This window comes from Copadichromis virginalis, linkage group LG17 (assembly GCF_057382275.1).
Source record: "Copadichromis virginalis isolate Kocher_CV1m ecotype Utaka linkage group LG17, C_Virginalis_male_GT1.1, whole genome shotgun sequence".
Lineage (NCBI taxonomy): Eukaryota > Metazoa > Chordata > Actinopteri > Cichliformes > Cichlidae > Copadichromis > Copadichromis virginalis.
The window spans coordinates 9,935,426-9,952,049 of record NC_140634.1 but is presented as its reverse complement, the minus strand read 5'-3'; the positions used below and the strand labels follow the sequence as shown (position 1 = coordinate 9,952,049).

Below are 16,624 nucleotides of genomic sequence, written 5' to 3'. Positions count from 1 at the left end.
AATAATCAGAATCAGATATATTTCTGTGTATATGAGACTTTAGTAGCAGGAGTGACAAGTTTGTAAAATTTAGTCACAGTTTAAAGTACAGTACAAATCAGCAGACATACAAAAACAAATTCTGAAAAACAGATTTGATTCTAATAACACAAAGGGGGAAAAAGTGTGTTGTTGGTCAGTAATATCTGAAAACTGATTTATTTTCTTCATTAGGGTGCAGTATTTATGCATCAACAGTAATAATTTTCCTTGTTTTCCATGTGGAAAAGCCGAGTTAACAAGAATCTGTTACGGAAATTTAATTAAAATCTATTGACACGGGGAGCAGTAAGTTAACACCTGTGGAATTCTCACCCACTGAGTGTCACCCACTTTCTCAGAGGCCTAGCTGTGTGTGCAGTACAATTAATGCTTTTCCGGATCTGTACTTTTAAATGACTCAAAAGTGATATTACTAAAACACGTAACCAATAAATAAAATATTTTTTTTGTTTCAAAGCATATAAATTATTTGATTTCCTAGTCACCATTTTGTCAGAGTGAGTAAGTATTGACATTATTAGCCAGCTGCCTGGTTTGAGATGCCTATTGTACTTTTCAAGATGATAAACCAAAAGCGCATTTGTAATTCATGGGAACTACAGCATTGTGTTTCTGCAGTTTGATTTAATTTCAGAAATGATCATGTAAGGGGATTGATATTTAAATATGATCTGCTTTCACCCAGGTTTAGGTTTCATACATTCACAGAGCAATCCAAGCCCATCTGGCTGTCGACCACTGCAGCACAGCTGATGTCTCCTTCTCACACCAACGTACTAATCATTCAGGATATGATGACGCGACTGAGGCAAACTGCCGCTCCGGATCATGTTGAAACAAATCTACTAACTCACTGTTAAATTCTTGCCTTTATATTTTTATTTTTGACTTGTGTCCACATTCAATTTTTATGCTCCAACTTTTTTAATGTTTGTCACAGAGAGAATGTGGGGTATTCCATTCAGGACCTTGGTGTTAAACTAAATGGAAAGAAAACACAGAGATTAAACATTTGAATTTTTAACACATGATTTGTGTGTGTGAAATTACTGATAAGTCAAGAATGTACGAAGCAAACTTTAAGATATAGCTATACCTGTTCAAGAAGGGCAATGATGGTTGCATTGCTAACCTGCCCGTATGTAGTCATCTTTATCTTTAGATGTGCAAGTGCTTGTGGGCCTGTTGGAACTGAAAAAAAGAATTATAAAAGTATAATTGGTAAGTGTAAAGTAATTATACATCATAAAATGCATTTGATTATTGCTATAAGGCACATTTCCCTCAATACTGAAACAATTACACTATAACATTTTTAGATTTTTAGATGAAACCAGGAGTCACAACAGCATTTGAGGCTTTATGGCTTTTCCTATAGTACTTTGTGGGCTGGTCTCTAGTCAAAATGCTTAGGCCGTTTTTTTGTCCCAGTCCAACCCTGGGTGGGGGAACTCCAGGCCTCAAGTGCTGGTGTCCTGCGGGTTTTAGAACCACCGCAGCTAATTTAAATGGCTAAATTACCTCCTCACCATGTCTTGAAATTCTGCAGTGGCCTGGTAATGAACTAATCATTTGATTCCAGTGTGTTGACCCAGGGTGAGATCTAAAACCTGCAGGACTTCAACCCTTGAGGCCTGGAGTTTCCCACCCTAGTATTAGAGTGTGAATGTTGGAAGGACAACAGAAGGTAGGAAGAGAAACTGTTGCACACATTAAGTACTTTTAATTTAAATCACATACTTTGAATGGTGGTTGACCCTTCTGTAGGGGTTGTGGTGCTTTGTGCTGCAGTTTTAGTTGTAGTTGTAGTAGTTGGCGCTGCAGTTGTGGTTGTTGGTGCTGTAGTTGTAGTGGTTTGTGCTGCAGTTATGGTTGGTGTTGTAGTTGTGTTGGTTGGTGCTGTAGTTGTAGTGGTGGTTGGTAGTGCAGTTGTGGTTGTTGCTGTAGTTGTATTCGTTGGTGCTGCAGTTGTGGTTGCCGGTGCTGCAGTTGTGGTTGGTGTTATAGTTGTAGTGGTGGTTGGTGCTGCAGTTGTAGTGGTGGTTAGTGTTGTGGTTGTTGGTGCAGTAGTTGTGGTTACTGTTGCAGTTATGGTTGCCGGTGCTGCAGCTGTAGTGGTTGTTGTTGGTGGTGCAGTTGTAGTGAATGGCGCTGCAGTTATGGTTGCTGGTGCTGCAGTTGTAGTGGTTGTTGGTGCTGCAGTGGTTGTTGGTGATGCAGGTGTGGTTGGTGCTGCAGTTGCGGTTAGCGTTGCAGTTGTAGTGGTTGTTGGTGCAGTTGTAGTGGTTGGTGCTGCAGTTATGGTTGCTGGTGCTGCAGTTGTAGTGGTTGTTGGTGCTGCAGTGGTTGTTGGTGATGCAGGTGTGGTTGGTGCTGCAGTTGCGGTTAGCGTTGCAGTTGTAGTGGTTGTTGGTGCAGTTGTAGTGGTTGGTGCTGCAGTTATGGTTGCTGGTGCTGCAGTTGTAGTGGTTGTTGGTGCTGCAGTGGTTGTTGGTGACGCAGGTGTGGTTGGTGCTGCAGTTGCAGTTAGCGTTGCAGTTGTAGTGGTTGGCGCTGCAGTTATGGTTGCTGGTGCTGCAGTTGTAGTTGTTGTGGTTGGTGCTGCAGTTGTGGTTGCTTAAAGACAGTGAGTTAAGCGCAGATTAGAATGACTTAACACGATGAAACTTTCATTCATAATTTCAGTAACAGCCACAGACTGCTGGCCCCTCTCCAAATAACTCGACAGAAAATAATCTGTCTACTAATCTTAGTAGCAACTCAAAGTCATTCCATGCAATCATTTGATATTGACAGGAGTTTCAAGTACAGTGGGGCAAAAAAGTATTTAGTCAGCCACCGATTGTGCAAGTTCCCCCACCTAAAATGATGACAGAGGTCAGTAATTTGCACCAGAGGTACACTTCAACTGTGAGAGACAGAATGTGAAAAAAAAATCCATGAATTCACATGGTAGGATTTGTAAAGAATTTATTCGTAAATCAGGGTGGAAAATAAGTATTTGGTCACCTCAAACAAGGAAAATCTCTGGCTCTCACAGACCTGTAACGTCTTCTGTAAGAAGCTTTTCTGTCCCCCACTCGTTACCTGTATGAATGGCACCTGTTTGAACTCATCATCTGTATAAAAGACACCTGTCCACAGCCTCAAACAGTCGGACTCCAAACTCCGCCATGGCCAAGACCAAAGAGCTTTCGAAGGACACCAGGAAAAGTATTGTAGACCTGCACCAGACTGGGAAGAGTGAATCTACAATAGGCAAGCAGCTTGGTGTGAAAAAATCAACTGTGGGAGCAATCATCAGAAAATGGAAGACATACAAGACCACTGATAATCTCCCTCGATCTGGGGCTCCACGCAAGATCTCATCCCGTGGGGCCAAAATGATCATGAGAACGGTGAGCAAAGATCCCAGAACCACACGGGGGGACCTGGTGAATGACCTGCAGAGAGCTGGGACCAAAGTAACAAAGGTCACCATCAGTAACACACTACAACGGCAGGGAATCAAATCCCGCAGTGCCAGACGTGTTCCGCTGCTGAAGCCAGTGCATGTCCAGGCCCGTCTGAAGTTTGCCAGAGAGCACATGGATGATACAGCAGAGGATTGGGAGAATGTCATGTGGTCAGATGAAACCAAAGTAGAACTTTTTGGTATAAACTCAACTCGTCGTGTTTGGAGGAAGAAGAATACTGAGTTGCATCCCAAGAACACCATACCTACTGTGAAGCATGGGGGTGGAAACATCATGCTATGGGGCTGTTTTTCTGCCAAGGGGACAGGACGACTGATCCGTGTTAAGGACAGAATGAATGGGGCCATGTATCGTGAGATTTTGAGCCAAAACCTCCTACCATCAGTGAGAACTTTGAAGATGAAATGAGGCTGGGTCTTCCAACATGACCATCCATCCATCTTCTTCCGCTTTGTCCGGGGCCGGGTCGCGGGGGCAGCAGCCTAAACAAAGAGGCCCAGACCTCCCTCTCCCCAGTCACCTCCTCCATCTTGTCCGGGGGAATACCAAGGCGTTCCCAGGCCAGCCGAGAGATATAATCTCTCCAGCGTGTCCTGGGTCTGCCCCGGGGCCTCCTCCCGGTGGGACATGCCTGGAACACCTCACCCAGGAGGCGCCCAGGGGGCATCCTTGTCAGATGCCCGAACCACCTCAGCTGGCTCCTTTCGATGTGGAGCAGCAGCTGCTCTACTCTGAGCCCCTCCCGGATGGCCGAACCTCTCACCCTATCTCTAAGGGAGAGGCCAGCCACCCTTCGGAGGAAGCTCATTTCTGCCGCTTGTATCCGCGATCTCGTTCTTTCGGTCACTACCCACAGCTCGTGGCCATAGGTGAGGGTAGGGACGTAGATCGACCGGTAAATTGAGAGCTTCGCTTTTACACTCAGCTCCCTCTTCACCACGACGGACCGGTGCAGCGTCCGCATTACTGCAGCTGCAGCCCCAATCCGTCTGTCGATCTCCGGCTCCCTTCTCCCATCACTCGCGAACAAGACCCCGAGATACTTGAACTCCTCCACTTGGGGCAGGAACTCATCCCCGACCCGGAGTGGGCACTCCACCCTTTTCCGGCTGAGAACCATGGCCTCAGATTTGGAGGTGCTGATCCTCATTCCCGCTGCTTCACACTCGGCTGCGAACCGTTCCAGTGCGAGCTGGAGGCCTTCACCCGATGAAGCCAACAGAACCACATCATCTGCAAAAATCAGAGATGAGATTCTGAGGCCACCAAAGCGAAAGCCCTCCGCCACTTGGCTGCGCCTAGAAATCCTCTCCATAAAAATTATGAACAGAACCGGAGACAAAGGGCAGCCCTGGCGAAGCCCATCACCCACCGGGAACGAGTCCGACTTATTGCCGGCAATGCGAACCAAGCTCTTGCAACGGTTGTATAGGGATCGAATGGCCCGTAGCAATGGGCCAGACACCCCATATTCCCGCAACACCTCCCACAGGACACCCCGAGGGACACGGTCGAATGCCTTCTCCAAGTCCACAAAACACATGTAGACTGGTTGGGCAAACTCCCATGCACCCTCTTCCAACATGACAATGATCCAAAACACACCGCCCGGGCAACAAAGGAGTGGCTCTGTAAGAAGCATTTGAAAGTCCTGGAGTGGCCTAGCCAGTCTCCAGACCTCAACCCCATAGAAAATCTGTGGCGGGAGTTGAAAGTCCGTGTTGCTCGGCGACAGCCCCAAAACATCACTGCTCTCGAGAAGATCTGCATGGAGGAATGGGCCAAAATACCAGCTACTGTGTGTGCAAACCTGGTAAAGACCTATAGTAAACGTTTGACCTCTGTTATTGCCAACAAAGGTTATGTTACAAAGTATTGAGTTGTATTTTTGTTATTGACCAAATACTTATTTTCCACCCTGATTTACGAATAAATTCTTTACAAATCCTACCATGTGGATTCATGGATTTTTTTTTCACATTCTGTCTCTCACAGTTGAGAGTGCAAATTACTGACTTCTGTCATCATTTTAGGTGGGGGAACTTGCACAATCGGTGGCTGACTAAATACTTTTTTGACCCACTGTATAAGCTTAGAAGCACTAACTTAAGGTAAGCTTTATTGAACATGTTAAGCTTTATCTTGAATATGTGCTGTGTGGTCAGCAGAGCATGAAAATATTCAACTTCACTTAGTTTCAAAGAAGCCATCTGTAGACAGAAAATTTGATTTATAAAAAACATGAACTGAAAATGGGTTTTATATGCCATATCATTACATATATCATACACCCAATCCAATGTTACAGTTTAATAAACTGTCATTAAACCTACTCATCCAAGGTGCTCTAGTCATATTGTTACAATTTAATAAACACAAATTCCCCAACTTATTTGTGTTTATTAAATTGTAACAATATGACTAGAGCACCTTGGATGCTCTAGTCATATTGTTACATGGGATCACTGAAGTCTTCATTCTCCAGGAGTTTGTGCATTCCGGTGATCCCAGGATGTATGTTCTTGGAGGTAACCAAAATTTTGCTCACAGTACTACAGTTTAAAAAAAGCTGATTATTAATATTTTGTGGAGTCTGTGCTATTATCATTTTGTTTTAGTATTGTACTACATTTGTTGTTGTTGAATCACTCTAAAGCTGTCTAATATAAAAAGTACAAACAATGCTATAACTTGCAATAAACACTTACTTTGTGCCAAAGATGTCTGAAAATATGCCAGCAGACATATCCAGCAAAGTATTCTTTTATCCATGATGAACTCTGCTACTACTCACTACTCCCAGATTGTCTCAGACTCTGACTGTTTGTTTTCTGTGTCTGCACACTTTACTTAGATGACATGATTTGCTCCTCCCTCCAATATTAAAGAGTGTCACATGACCTGAAAAACCACAAACCAAAGGTATGTGCACTGAAACTTACATCTTTATATAATGCAGGTCAAGTTAAATAGTAAAAATGCTCCACAAAGTTCAAAATGAGTAAATGTCACTAAATGTTTAATTGCATGATAGGAGTACTGGTACATATACTGAGAGCTTTTCCTCATTAAAAGTATGTTAAGTGTAGTAACAGGGGAAGCATAGATGAAATTAGTTTTACTTCAAGTTAATATTGGAAGTGCTTGAGAACTGAAGTATTCTTTTTTTAATATTCTACTATAGATTTGCTGTGAAATTCTCTTCAGCTTTGCCAATCTCCAAATCTGAGTGACTGAGTTATGACAATACTGATGCAGTATGTAAGGACTAACACTTTAAAGCTTCAAAGGAACTACAAATCATCATAATAGAACAAATAGCCAGATCCTTGATTGCACCCTGATGGTTAACTGCTCAGTATGAACTTATTTTCCTTCCTGTGGAATTAACTGAAATACATTGGGTTTTCAAAAAGATATTTATATATATTTGCTCAGTACTTGCCATTCATTTGTTTTCAACAGGTGTAGCTTGCACTTTCTTTTTATTGTTTAACAATTGTAGAAAAACAGCACACACAAACAACACAGTGGATATAAAAGCAACTTTCCGAGGTCAAGAGGGAAGTACAGTGCTTTCAGCCATGTGAGTTCACCTAAACTAAAAAACGTCAACCTATGTCATAGTATGACTTACTGGAAATCGTCACAGAAGTTGGCAAACCAGTTTTTCATAAAATGTAGCTCACCTTTTATTCTGGTCATCCTGCTTTTCACCTTAGCCACCACTAATCTCTGTAATTACTGAACACTTTACAGTTTAATTCATTCAGTCACTTTGTTTTTCCTGGCAGAGCAGTTGCCAGGTTCAAAGCATTTGTAATTATATTAAAATGCTATTACTCTTCCTATGAGATGTATGGCAATCTTACACTCTTATTTAAGTTTTCCTGTGTGCTGCTTATCACTTGGTATAATAAACTTCATATATATCGCTTGACATATTTGTTTGTTTGTAGGGGCTGCCACTTGTATGTATTTATTGACTAAATTTATGCATAGTGCCAGTCTCAAATTTATTTACTTGAATTGCATGTGAAGTATGTGCTATTGACTTGTGCTGAGTTTCTGGTACGCCAGGTGCTGATAATCAGGTGCCTGACTGTTGTCTGATTAGCAGCATCTGTAAGCATGGAACCTGCTACAGCTGTCAGTTGGTGTCTGCACCAAGCGTGCCACATTTGACAGATGGCATAGAACATCTTCAAGCTGGTGTTCTACAAAATCAAGTTGCAGCGATATTAAGGAATAAGACTCAAGTTCTATTCCAAAATTAAAGGCCAAGTTCCATATAACAGGGCATGTCAGACACAGTATGATGAAGGCAAAGCTGGCATCCCAACAGGACAACATCAGAAGACTTTCCTTACCATGTCAGCACTTTTACGGGATGATATGACCAATGGTTCTCTACCAGGCAATCTGGAAAAGATCAAGCATGTCAATCTATGGTCTCATAAAGCTGCCAGGATGTCTGCCATGACTCCAATTCACCATCATCACCACCAGAGCTGGGCATTAACGCGTTACTGTAATCCGATTACTTTTTTCAAGTAACGAGTAAAGTAAGGGATTACTATTGCAAAAACAGTAATTAGATTACCATTACTTTCCCGTAGGAACGCTGCGTTACTGCGTTACTAAAACCGTGATTTTTTTTGCGAGAATGTCTCACGACAGTGACGTAAGCAAGTGCGACGTTCATGACAACAGCTGTGTGCAGATCAACAATGGATCACATATCGAGTGCGGGAGAGAGTATGAGCGTGCAGCGAACATTTTTCTTTAAAACAAAGGGGGCCCAGCAAAAAAGTTTGGGAACCACTGTTCTAGAGGATCTTTTTGAGTTAATTTATTTTAATTGGATCTAAAAACAAGTTGATCTCCACATTGTTGCTGGAATAATGTTATCATGTAGGCTTCAAAGATCCGTGTCTATAAGCGTTCATGTGCGTCATCTGTTATTATGAGCTTCCTACCATCGTTAAACTTTGCTCTGCTATGATGCCTCATCTAAGTCTTATCACCAAAAAGTTTGAGTAACAACTCTGTATTCAAGTGATGCAAGTTCAGTTCTTTCTAATGTTAGTTAGCCTGCTTAGCAAAATGCACCAGTAAACTGTGAGAGTGAGTAACACAGGCACAGATATCTTGGCTAAAATGTTTAGTCATGTTAAGGCACCCACCTTTGATTAAAAGAGCTTTTAATAGTTTAATTGAGAAAAGTACAAAAGCAAGCAGCGATGAAAATGTATTTGTTATGAAAGTGTAATTACTAGACAAATGTAGTCTTTTAGTATGAGCATGCACTGAATAAAGCAGAAATGCACCCAGTCTGCTGCTAAATGAATGAAATAATAATAATAAAAAACATTAAACATAGGAGTTTGTGTTAGTTATTAATTTAGCTTTTGGAAAGTTAAAAAAAACTTGTTGATGTTTGACAAAAATATAATTTTAGTTTATTTTTATTTAGTCATTGTTCTGTAAATGGTTTTGCTCCTGGTCCTGTGTGCAGTCTCTGCTGTCAGCTCCATCTGTCGTGTTTTTTTTTTTGGAGCCTCTGTCCAAAGAAACCTTCCAGGGCTTCAGCCTGCACCTCCTCAGCTCCATCAGGAGGTGGCAGCATTGAGAAGGATACACACCTGGACTGGATTCATTGCTCTTGTGCTTTGTCATTACTGTTCCTACAGTCATGTGACAACTGTGGTAAAGATTAAGATTTATTTACTCATGTATCAAATTGTGGACAAAAATCACAAATTCTCATCGACTTTCCTAAAAATATGCAATTGTTGCTCCATTTTCCCAAACTGCATGACATTTTTTATTTTGCTCTATGCCAGAACAATTAAAATAATTTATACTATAAAACTAGGGAACTTTGAAACATGAATAAATATTTCAACAATAACTTCAAAGTGTGAAAAATGCTATACTTGCATTTTTCTTTATTTTTTGTGTGTTTGTTTTTTGTGTGCCAGATTTAAATTGTCATATGGATATCTGTGCCAGTGTATCTACAAATGTAAATAAGAATTATAATTATAACTAATGATGCATAATAAAAGGTTCCCCTGCACACACAATGTCTTGGACCAGCTCTAAATTTAGTTATAGTGTTTCAAAGCACAATACAAACAGTACACAATAACAAACAGGGAGAGCTTTAAAGTTCATCAAGTGAACTGGAAAGATGAATAGTAGAATAATAGTTCAGGATGAAATTTCCAGAGGCCTTTTGTCGTACAACAGGTACAAGATACAACACTCAAACACTTGGTATGCTCCCCACACTAAAATTACAGCCATCAATTTCCTTGTTTAGACGAGGAGTGAGTGAGAAGTTTATTTTCCTAGTCGACAGGCTTCTCAGAGTGAGATGTGCGTTTATAGCAGTAAAACAATGGTATTAATGACACCTCTTTCAAATGGTCTTTGATCAGATTGTCTGGTTTAATATCCTTGATGTACTGTGCAAGCTGACACTTAAATGACAAACAACCATAATAAGCCAACATAAGTTAATTTCACAAAATGATCATAAAACTTATCAGATCATCTAATGTTCTGTGTAGTCGGAATACTTTCTTACACTTGGAAACTAAGTCTACCACTCTGGTGTGTTGTGGATGTTACTTTGTGATCCCTGCAACACAGCTGATGTCTTGTATTGCCACAACATGAAACATATATGTCATGATGTGATAAAGTGAGCGGGTGCTCCGCATTTGCTAAAACAAATCCACCAACACACTCATGAATTGTTGCTTTCATACTTTTACTTTAGTCTTCTGTGCACATGAGGTTTTATGGACCAACAATTATAGTTATTGTAAATATTATTTTATGTATGCTTGTAACATGTTGTCACTTCTAGTGTGTTTTAGTATTTTGCATTTATTTATTAATATATTTTGTGATTATTAATTCTGATCTACAATTCCGACACTTTACTGGACTTTGAGCCCTGGCTTAAGCTGAGCAAATCGATCCAAATATCAATGATATCGACATTATACTAGCACAATAGGGTTGATACTTTGTTTCTCTCTTCTACGTTCAATATTGAATTGTGTTGAATCACTTTTTTGAACCTCAAACATGCACAATGAAAAATCTTTTTGTCAGCTTTTTGTGTTGACTGTCACATCAATGTTATTTATAGCGTATAACATATTAAAAGAACAGGAGCTGACCAAAAGAGCTTCAGAGACAGACACATTTACTTTCCAGGTCTTCAAAAAAGCCAGTTTCAAATTACGCGAAAAGCTGAAAGGTGTGTTTTGTTTAATTAACAGTGATTTAGTTATTGTGTTAGAAATTTGTAAATTAATAATTAATCTCATGAGTCATGATACACGGCTCTTCCCTACATAAATTTATTACATAAAAGTATTGGCATTGTCATTACTGTTCCTGTATTTACTTGGTATCAGATCGATACCAAAATAATACAATATATAATTGTATTATGTAATTGTCATAATAATATAATAATATAGCTTCATAATGATTACAGGACATCAGACGACTTGTTCTTATTGCTTAATAATGCAGAATAATCATATAGAATAAAAACTCCTGAAGTTGAAGCATGTTGCCTGCCGCACTGAAGGACTCTGCAAGAGACGTCTCTCTCCCCCTAGCAGCACCTGTCCCTCTCCTCCTCTTCAGTTCGCCTCAACATACGCTCGTCATATTCTGTGATATGACTTACTCTGAGGTTTTTGACGAGGTTAGTGGTGTTGCCACAACACCTCACTGTCTTGCCACATGTATCGCAAACCATGTCTTGGGTGTTTGTGGAGGTGAAATACCTCCACACATGACTCCACACACAGTTACACACTGGTGATGGCAAGCTACATTGTAGCCACAGCCACCCTGGGGCGCACTGACAGAGGCGAGGCTGCCGGACACTGGTGCCACCGGGCCCTCTGACCACCACCAGTAGGCAACGGGTGAAGTGTCTTGCCCAAGGACACAACGACCGAGACTGTCCAAGCCGGGGCTCGAACCGGCAACCTTCCGATTACAAGGCAAACTCCCATCTCTTGAGCCACGATCGCCCCATAAAACATAAATCTATCGTGGGTTGTGTGAAGAAGGGCATTTGGTGTCACCACATCAACTGTGGTGTGATCCCATGTGAAAAAGAAAGTAGCCGAAAGTAGCCACTTGGTGGCTCAAATAAAAGCACATGTGAGGCTTGCCCAGTCGGGCCCAGGTGGGCTGGCCACAGTGGCCCAAATGACATGTTGAAGAGGACATTTTTAGTGAATGTTGCTACTATAATCCCAGAATTGTTATACAAAAGTGCATTATACATTATATTATACAGTATATATTACACCACAAAGTGCAAAAATATTTAGAAACAAATTTCGTTTGGTATTTAGTTTTGGGGGCAGGGATAGCTCAGTAGGTAGAGTGGTGGTCCCATGAGACTTATAGTTAATATCTACCTGACATTTCAATAGCAAGAGACGCTTCCTGAGACTTCTTCTGCACACACAATGTTTTGGACTTCCTCCAAATTTTATTTATACTTTAAAGTAAAAATACACAACCTTCAGCAAACAAGGGGTGATTTCAAATTCTTTCTTGCCAATGAACTGGAAAGGTGACCTTGAGTATAACAGAATCAGTCACAATAACAGTAATACCTAACAGACAATTGATTTTCCCATTTTGAGGTTCAGTATTCGTTCACTTGGCATGCTTCACTCACTGTAATTTTACTTATTTTTAATATAGAAAGGAGGAGGAAGCAAGAAGCCAACTTTAACGTTTTCTGGTTACCAGGGTTGTCAGAGGGACCTCTGCTTCTCAAGCTGGAGAACTGAAAAAAAAAAAACGCCTCTTACAAATCTCTGACAGATCAAAGCACATTTCCAGTTCTCACATTTATGTAAAATACAACCAAAAGTCTGTAATTACAAAACTGTTTGTTATTTCTTTTCATTCAGAAATTACTGTCTTGACTTGTAAATCTGATGGCTTGTGGAAACAGCCGGTGTCTACAACTGTCTTGTTTCAAGATTTGATAAAACAGCTGAGGCATACTGCTGCTTCACATTATGTTAAAACAAAGACATCCTTGAATTGTTGTCTTCATTCAGACACTTTTGACTTCTGTCCACGTGGAGCTTTTATGGGCCAACTCTCTTTCGTTGAATGTTTGTCACAGAGAGACTGTGGGCTGTTCCATTCATGATCTGGTTCCTAAAAAACTAAACAGAGAGAAAACACAAAGACTAAACATCTAAATGTTTATCTCACTTTCTTATTATTCAAAGTAAGTTTAAAGAATCCACAAAGCAAACTTATTTTAAATGAGATATAATTTTATATAGGCATACCTTTTCAAGAACTTTGATGATGGTTGCATTGATGACCTCTCCATAGGTAGTTATCCTCATCTCTATGTGGGCTAGTGCTTGCAGGGCTTTAGATTTTAAAAACATTACAATCAGAAGTGAATAAAAGAGCATAAGATTTTAAAACTGAATTTTGTTGTTAGTCTTCCATGTGAAAAGTGTTACATGTCTTTCAAAACTACAGAAGTTTGCATTTGAGCTCTCCAATATTTTTATATGCGGCTGCTACTTCTATTTGGAGAGGCGCTGAGCCTTCTGGTGGCAGCGAGGGGCCAACTTTGGCTTGTTCCAGAGGACCACTGCTGCTTTTTTCAGATCAGGTTGGAATGGCCCTTTGCCTTCGCTAGTCAAGCAGTAGGAGTATGCGGTTTGTGGGTCAGCTACAGAGGAGGTGGTGCATTGTGTTCAGGTGACAGTGCCAGGGGAGGCTGAGAAACACAGCCTGAGATCATCATTGGTTTACTCCTCCCCTACTGGAGCAGCACATTGGGACAAGAGGTGAAAGAGGAACAGAGGGCAGAACTGTTCCCAACAGGTCAGTTTGGTTGCCGGAGTGACCACAGGGAAGTGCTACATGAACTCCTAAACTGTACAAATAAAAAAACCTTACTGGAGGGTTAATGGTACAATGCATCAATCTATGATGAAGACTCAGGCTCAGATGAGAAAAAGCATGTAGTGTCCGACAACAGAGCTTAGCTAAACACTCCTGCCAGTGGACAGTTGGACTAGCTAGCCATATCTGGCTGAGAAATGCCCCCAAGTGAGACGAGGTGTGTGAATAATGACTGCATAGTAGTGCAAACTGCTTCTAAGGAATACACAGGGGGTCGATAAATATAAGAAAAAGCAAAGTAATTGGTGTAATTTTGGATTAAACAACACCCATGACAGAATCTTTTATTCATTTTTATTTTACACAGTCAGCTGCAGCACCAGTTTCTACTATTTAAAAGATTTCTGACTCCGGGTGAATTTTAGATTTACTTGTGTTGACCCACCGAAGAATCTATTCAGATTTAAGGCATCTTTTTAAGTCTCTGTAGTTAATCATTAGCTATATGTTTTTCAAATAATTTGTAATCACCTTCTGTGGTTGTTGTTGTTGTTATAGCGGTTGGAACTGCTGTTGTTGTGGTTGGTGCTGCAGTTATTGTGATTGGTGCTGCAGTTGTTGTGGTTGGTGCTGCGGTAGTTGTGGTTGGTGCTGCAGTAGTTGTGATTGGTGCTGCAGTTGTTGTGGTTGGTGCTGCGGTAGTTGTGGTTGGTGCTGCAGTAGTTGTGATTGGTGCTGCAGTTGTTGTGGTTGGTGCTGCAGTTGTTGTGGTTGGTGCTGCGGTAGTTGTGGTTGGTGCTGCAGTAGTTGTGGTTGGTGCTGCAGTAGTTGTGATTGGTGCTGCAGTTGTTGTGGTTGGTGCTGCAGTAGTTGTGATTGGTGCTGCAGTTGTTGTGGTTGGTGCTGCAGTAGTTGTGGTTGGTGCTGCAGTTGTTGTGGTTGGTGCTGCAGTAGTTGTGGTTGGTCCTGCAGTAGTTGTGGTTGGTGCTGCGGTAGTTGTGGTTGGTGCTGCAGTTGTTGTGGTTGGTGCTGCGGTAGTTGTGGTTGGTGCTGCAGTAGTTGTGGTTGGTGCTGCAGTTGTTGTGGTTGGTGCTGCAGTAGTTGTGGTTGGTCCTGCAGTAGTTGTGGTTGGTGCTGCGGTAGTTGTGGTTGGTCCTGCAGTAGTTGTGATTGGTGCTGCAGTTGTTGTGGTTGGTGCTGCAGTAGTTGTGATTGGTGCTGCAGTTGTTGTGGTTGGTGCTGCAGTAGTTGTGGTTGGTGCTGCAGTTGTTGTGGTTGGTGCTGCAGTAGTTGTGGTTGGTCCTGCAGTAGTTGTGGTTGGTGCTGCGGTAGTTGTGGTTGGTGCTGCAGTTGTTGTGGTTGGTGCTGCGGTAGTTGTGGTTGGTGCTGCAGTAGTTGTGGTTGGTGCTGCAGTTGTTGTGGTTGGTGCTGCAGTAGTTGTGGTTGGTCCTGCAGTAGTTGTGGTTGGTGCTGTGGTAGTTGTGGTTGGTGCTGCGGTAGTTGTGGTTGGTGCTGCGGTAGTTGTGATTGGTGCTGCAGTAGTTGTGGTTGGTGCTGCAGTAGTTGGGGCTATAGAACAGGTTGGGCCGCTCGTTACGGTACCAACAGTGTTGGGTTAGTTACTTTAAAATAGTAACTTAGTTACATTACTAGTTACTTCTCTCAAAAGTAACTCAGTTACTTCAAGTTACTCGTTACTTTCAACGTAACTAGTTACTAGGGAAAGTAACTTTGGTTTTACTCAGAATTCTCTTGTTAATGTGTTTCTTCCATAACTTTGCCAGTCTTCCAGCTTGCTTACTTGCCACAAGTGCACTGTGCCACCTACCAATAGAAAGGAAAAGATAATGTGCATATTTTCACGAGAGAAATCCCATGCCTGGACCGTCATTGACTGCTGCCATGATTCTAGCCTACGTCACAGCGTCATGTGTGCCTTTTACATCTAACACAAAAACTGCAGTCGTGGTGTTTTCGATTGTACTCAGAACTCGGAAATTCTGCCTTTTGAATAGGAAGATGTAGGCAACACCAGACTGCAGATGAGCTGCATACAGGGCTGGACTGGGACGAAAAATCGTCCTGGGCATTTTGACTAGAGACCGGCCCACCATTATAGGAAAAATCATAAAGCCTTTGAATGAAAATAAACACTGTTGTGACAGTGATGTACACTGTTTTGATGGTACAGTGGGGCAAAAAAGTATTTAGTCAGCCACCGATTGTGGAAGTTCCCCCACCTAAAATGATGACAGAGGTCAGTAATTTGCACCAGAGGTACACTTCAACTGTGAGAGACAGAATGTGAAAAAAAAATCCATGAATCCACATGGTAGGATTTGTAAAGAATTTATTTGTAAATCAGGGTGGAAAATAAGTATTTGGTCAATAACAAAAATACAACTCAATACTTTGTAACATAACCTTTGTTGGCAATAACAGAGGTCAAACGTTTACTATAGGTCTTTACTAGGTTTGCACACACAGTAGCTGGTATTTTGGCCCATTCCTCCATGCAGATCTTCTCGAGAGCAGTGATGTTTTGGGGCTGTCGCCGAGCAAAACGGACTTTCAACTCCCGCCACAGATTTTCTATGGGGTTGAGGTCTGGAGACTGGCTAGGCCACTCCAGGACTTTCAAATGCTTCTTACGGAGCCACTCCTTTGTTGCCCGGGCGGTGTGTTTTGGATCATTGTCATGTTGGAAGACCCAGCCTCGTTTCATCTTCAAAGTTCTCACTGATGGAAGGAGGTTTTGGCTCAAAATCTCACGATACATGGCCCCATTCATTCTGTCCTTAACACAGATCAGTCGTCCTGTCCCCTTGGCAGAAAAACAGCCCCATAGCATGATGTTTCCACCCCCATGCTTCACAGTAGGTATGGTGTTCTTGGGATGCAACTCAGTATTCTTCTTCCTCCAAACACGACGAGTTGAGTTTATACCAAAAAGTTCTACTTTGGTTTCATCTGACCACATGACATTCTCCCAATCCTCTGCTGTATCATCCATGTGCTCTCTGGCAAACTTCAGACGGGCCTGGACATGCACTGGCTTCAGCAGCGGAACACGTCTGGCACTGCGGGATTTGATTCCCTGCCGTTGTAGTGTGTTACTGATGGTGACCTTTGTTACTTTGGTCCCAGCTCTCTGCAGGTCATTCACC

At 41.8% G+C, this 16,624-nt stretch overlaps 1 protein-coding gene across 1 annotated transcript; it reads right to left on the bottom strand.

Annotated features, from left to right (window-relative positions):
• Positions 1 to 2: 2 nt before the first annotated feature.
• On the bottom strand, positions 3 to 6,356 carry LOC146688988 (uncharacterized). Its single transcript, XM_085436899.1, has 4 exons — positions 6,227 to 6,356; positions 1,783 to 2,658; positions 1,139 to 1,233; positions 3 to 1,022 (listed from the first exon to the last, which is right to left on the bottom strand). Exons 1-2 carry the CDS (start codon positions 6,262 to 6,264, stop codon positions 1,836 to 1,838), a joined length of 861 nt encoding a protein of 286 aa, XP_085293025.1. The 5' UTR covers positions 6,265 to 6,356; the 3' UTR covers positions 3 to 1,022; positions 1,139 to 1,233; positions 1,783 to 1,835.
• Positions 6,357 to 16,624: the final 10,268 nt, after the last annotated feature.

What these genes read in the sequence shown, in the direction of transcription:
- LOC146688988 (XM_085436899.1), bottom strand. Translation starts at nt 6,264, where the DNA reads ATGTCTGCTGGCATATTTTCAGACATCTTTGGCACAAA. An exon ending in TCAGACATCTTTGGCACAAA is followed by an intron (nt 2,659 to 6,226) that starts GTAAGTGTTTAT and finishes ACTGTCTTTAAG; the next exon opens with CAACCACAACTGCAGCACCA.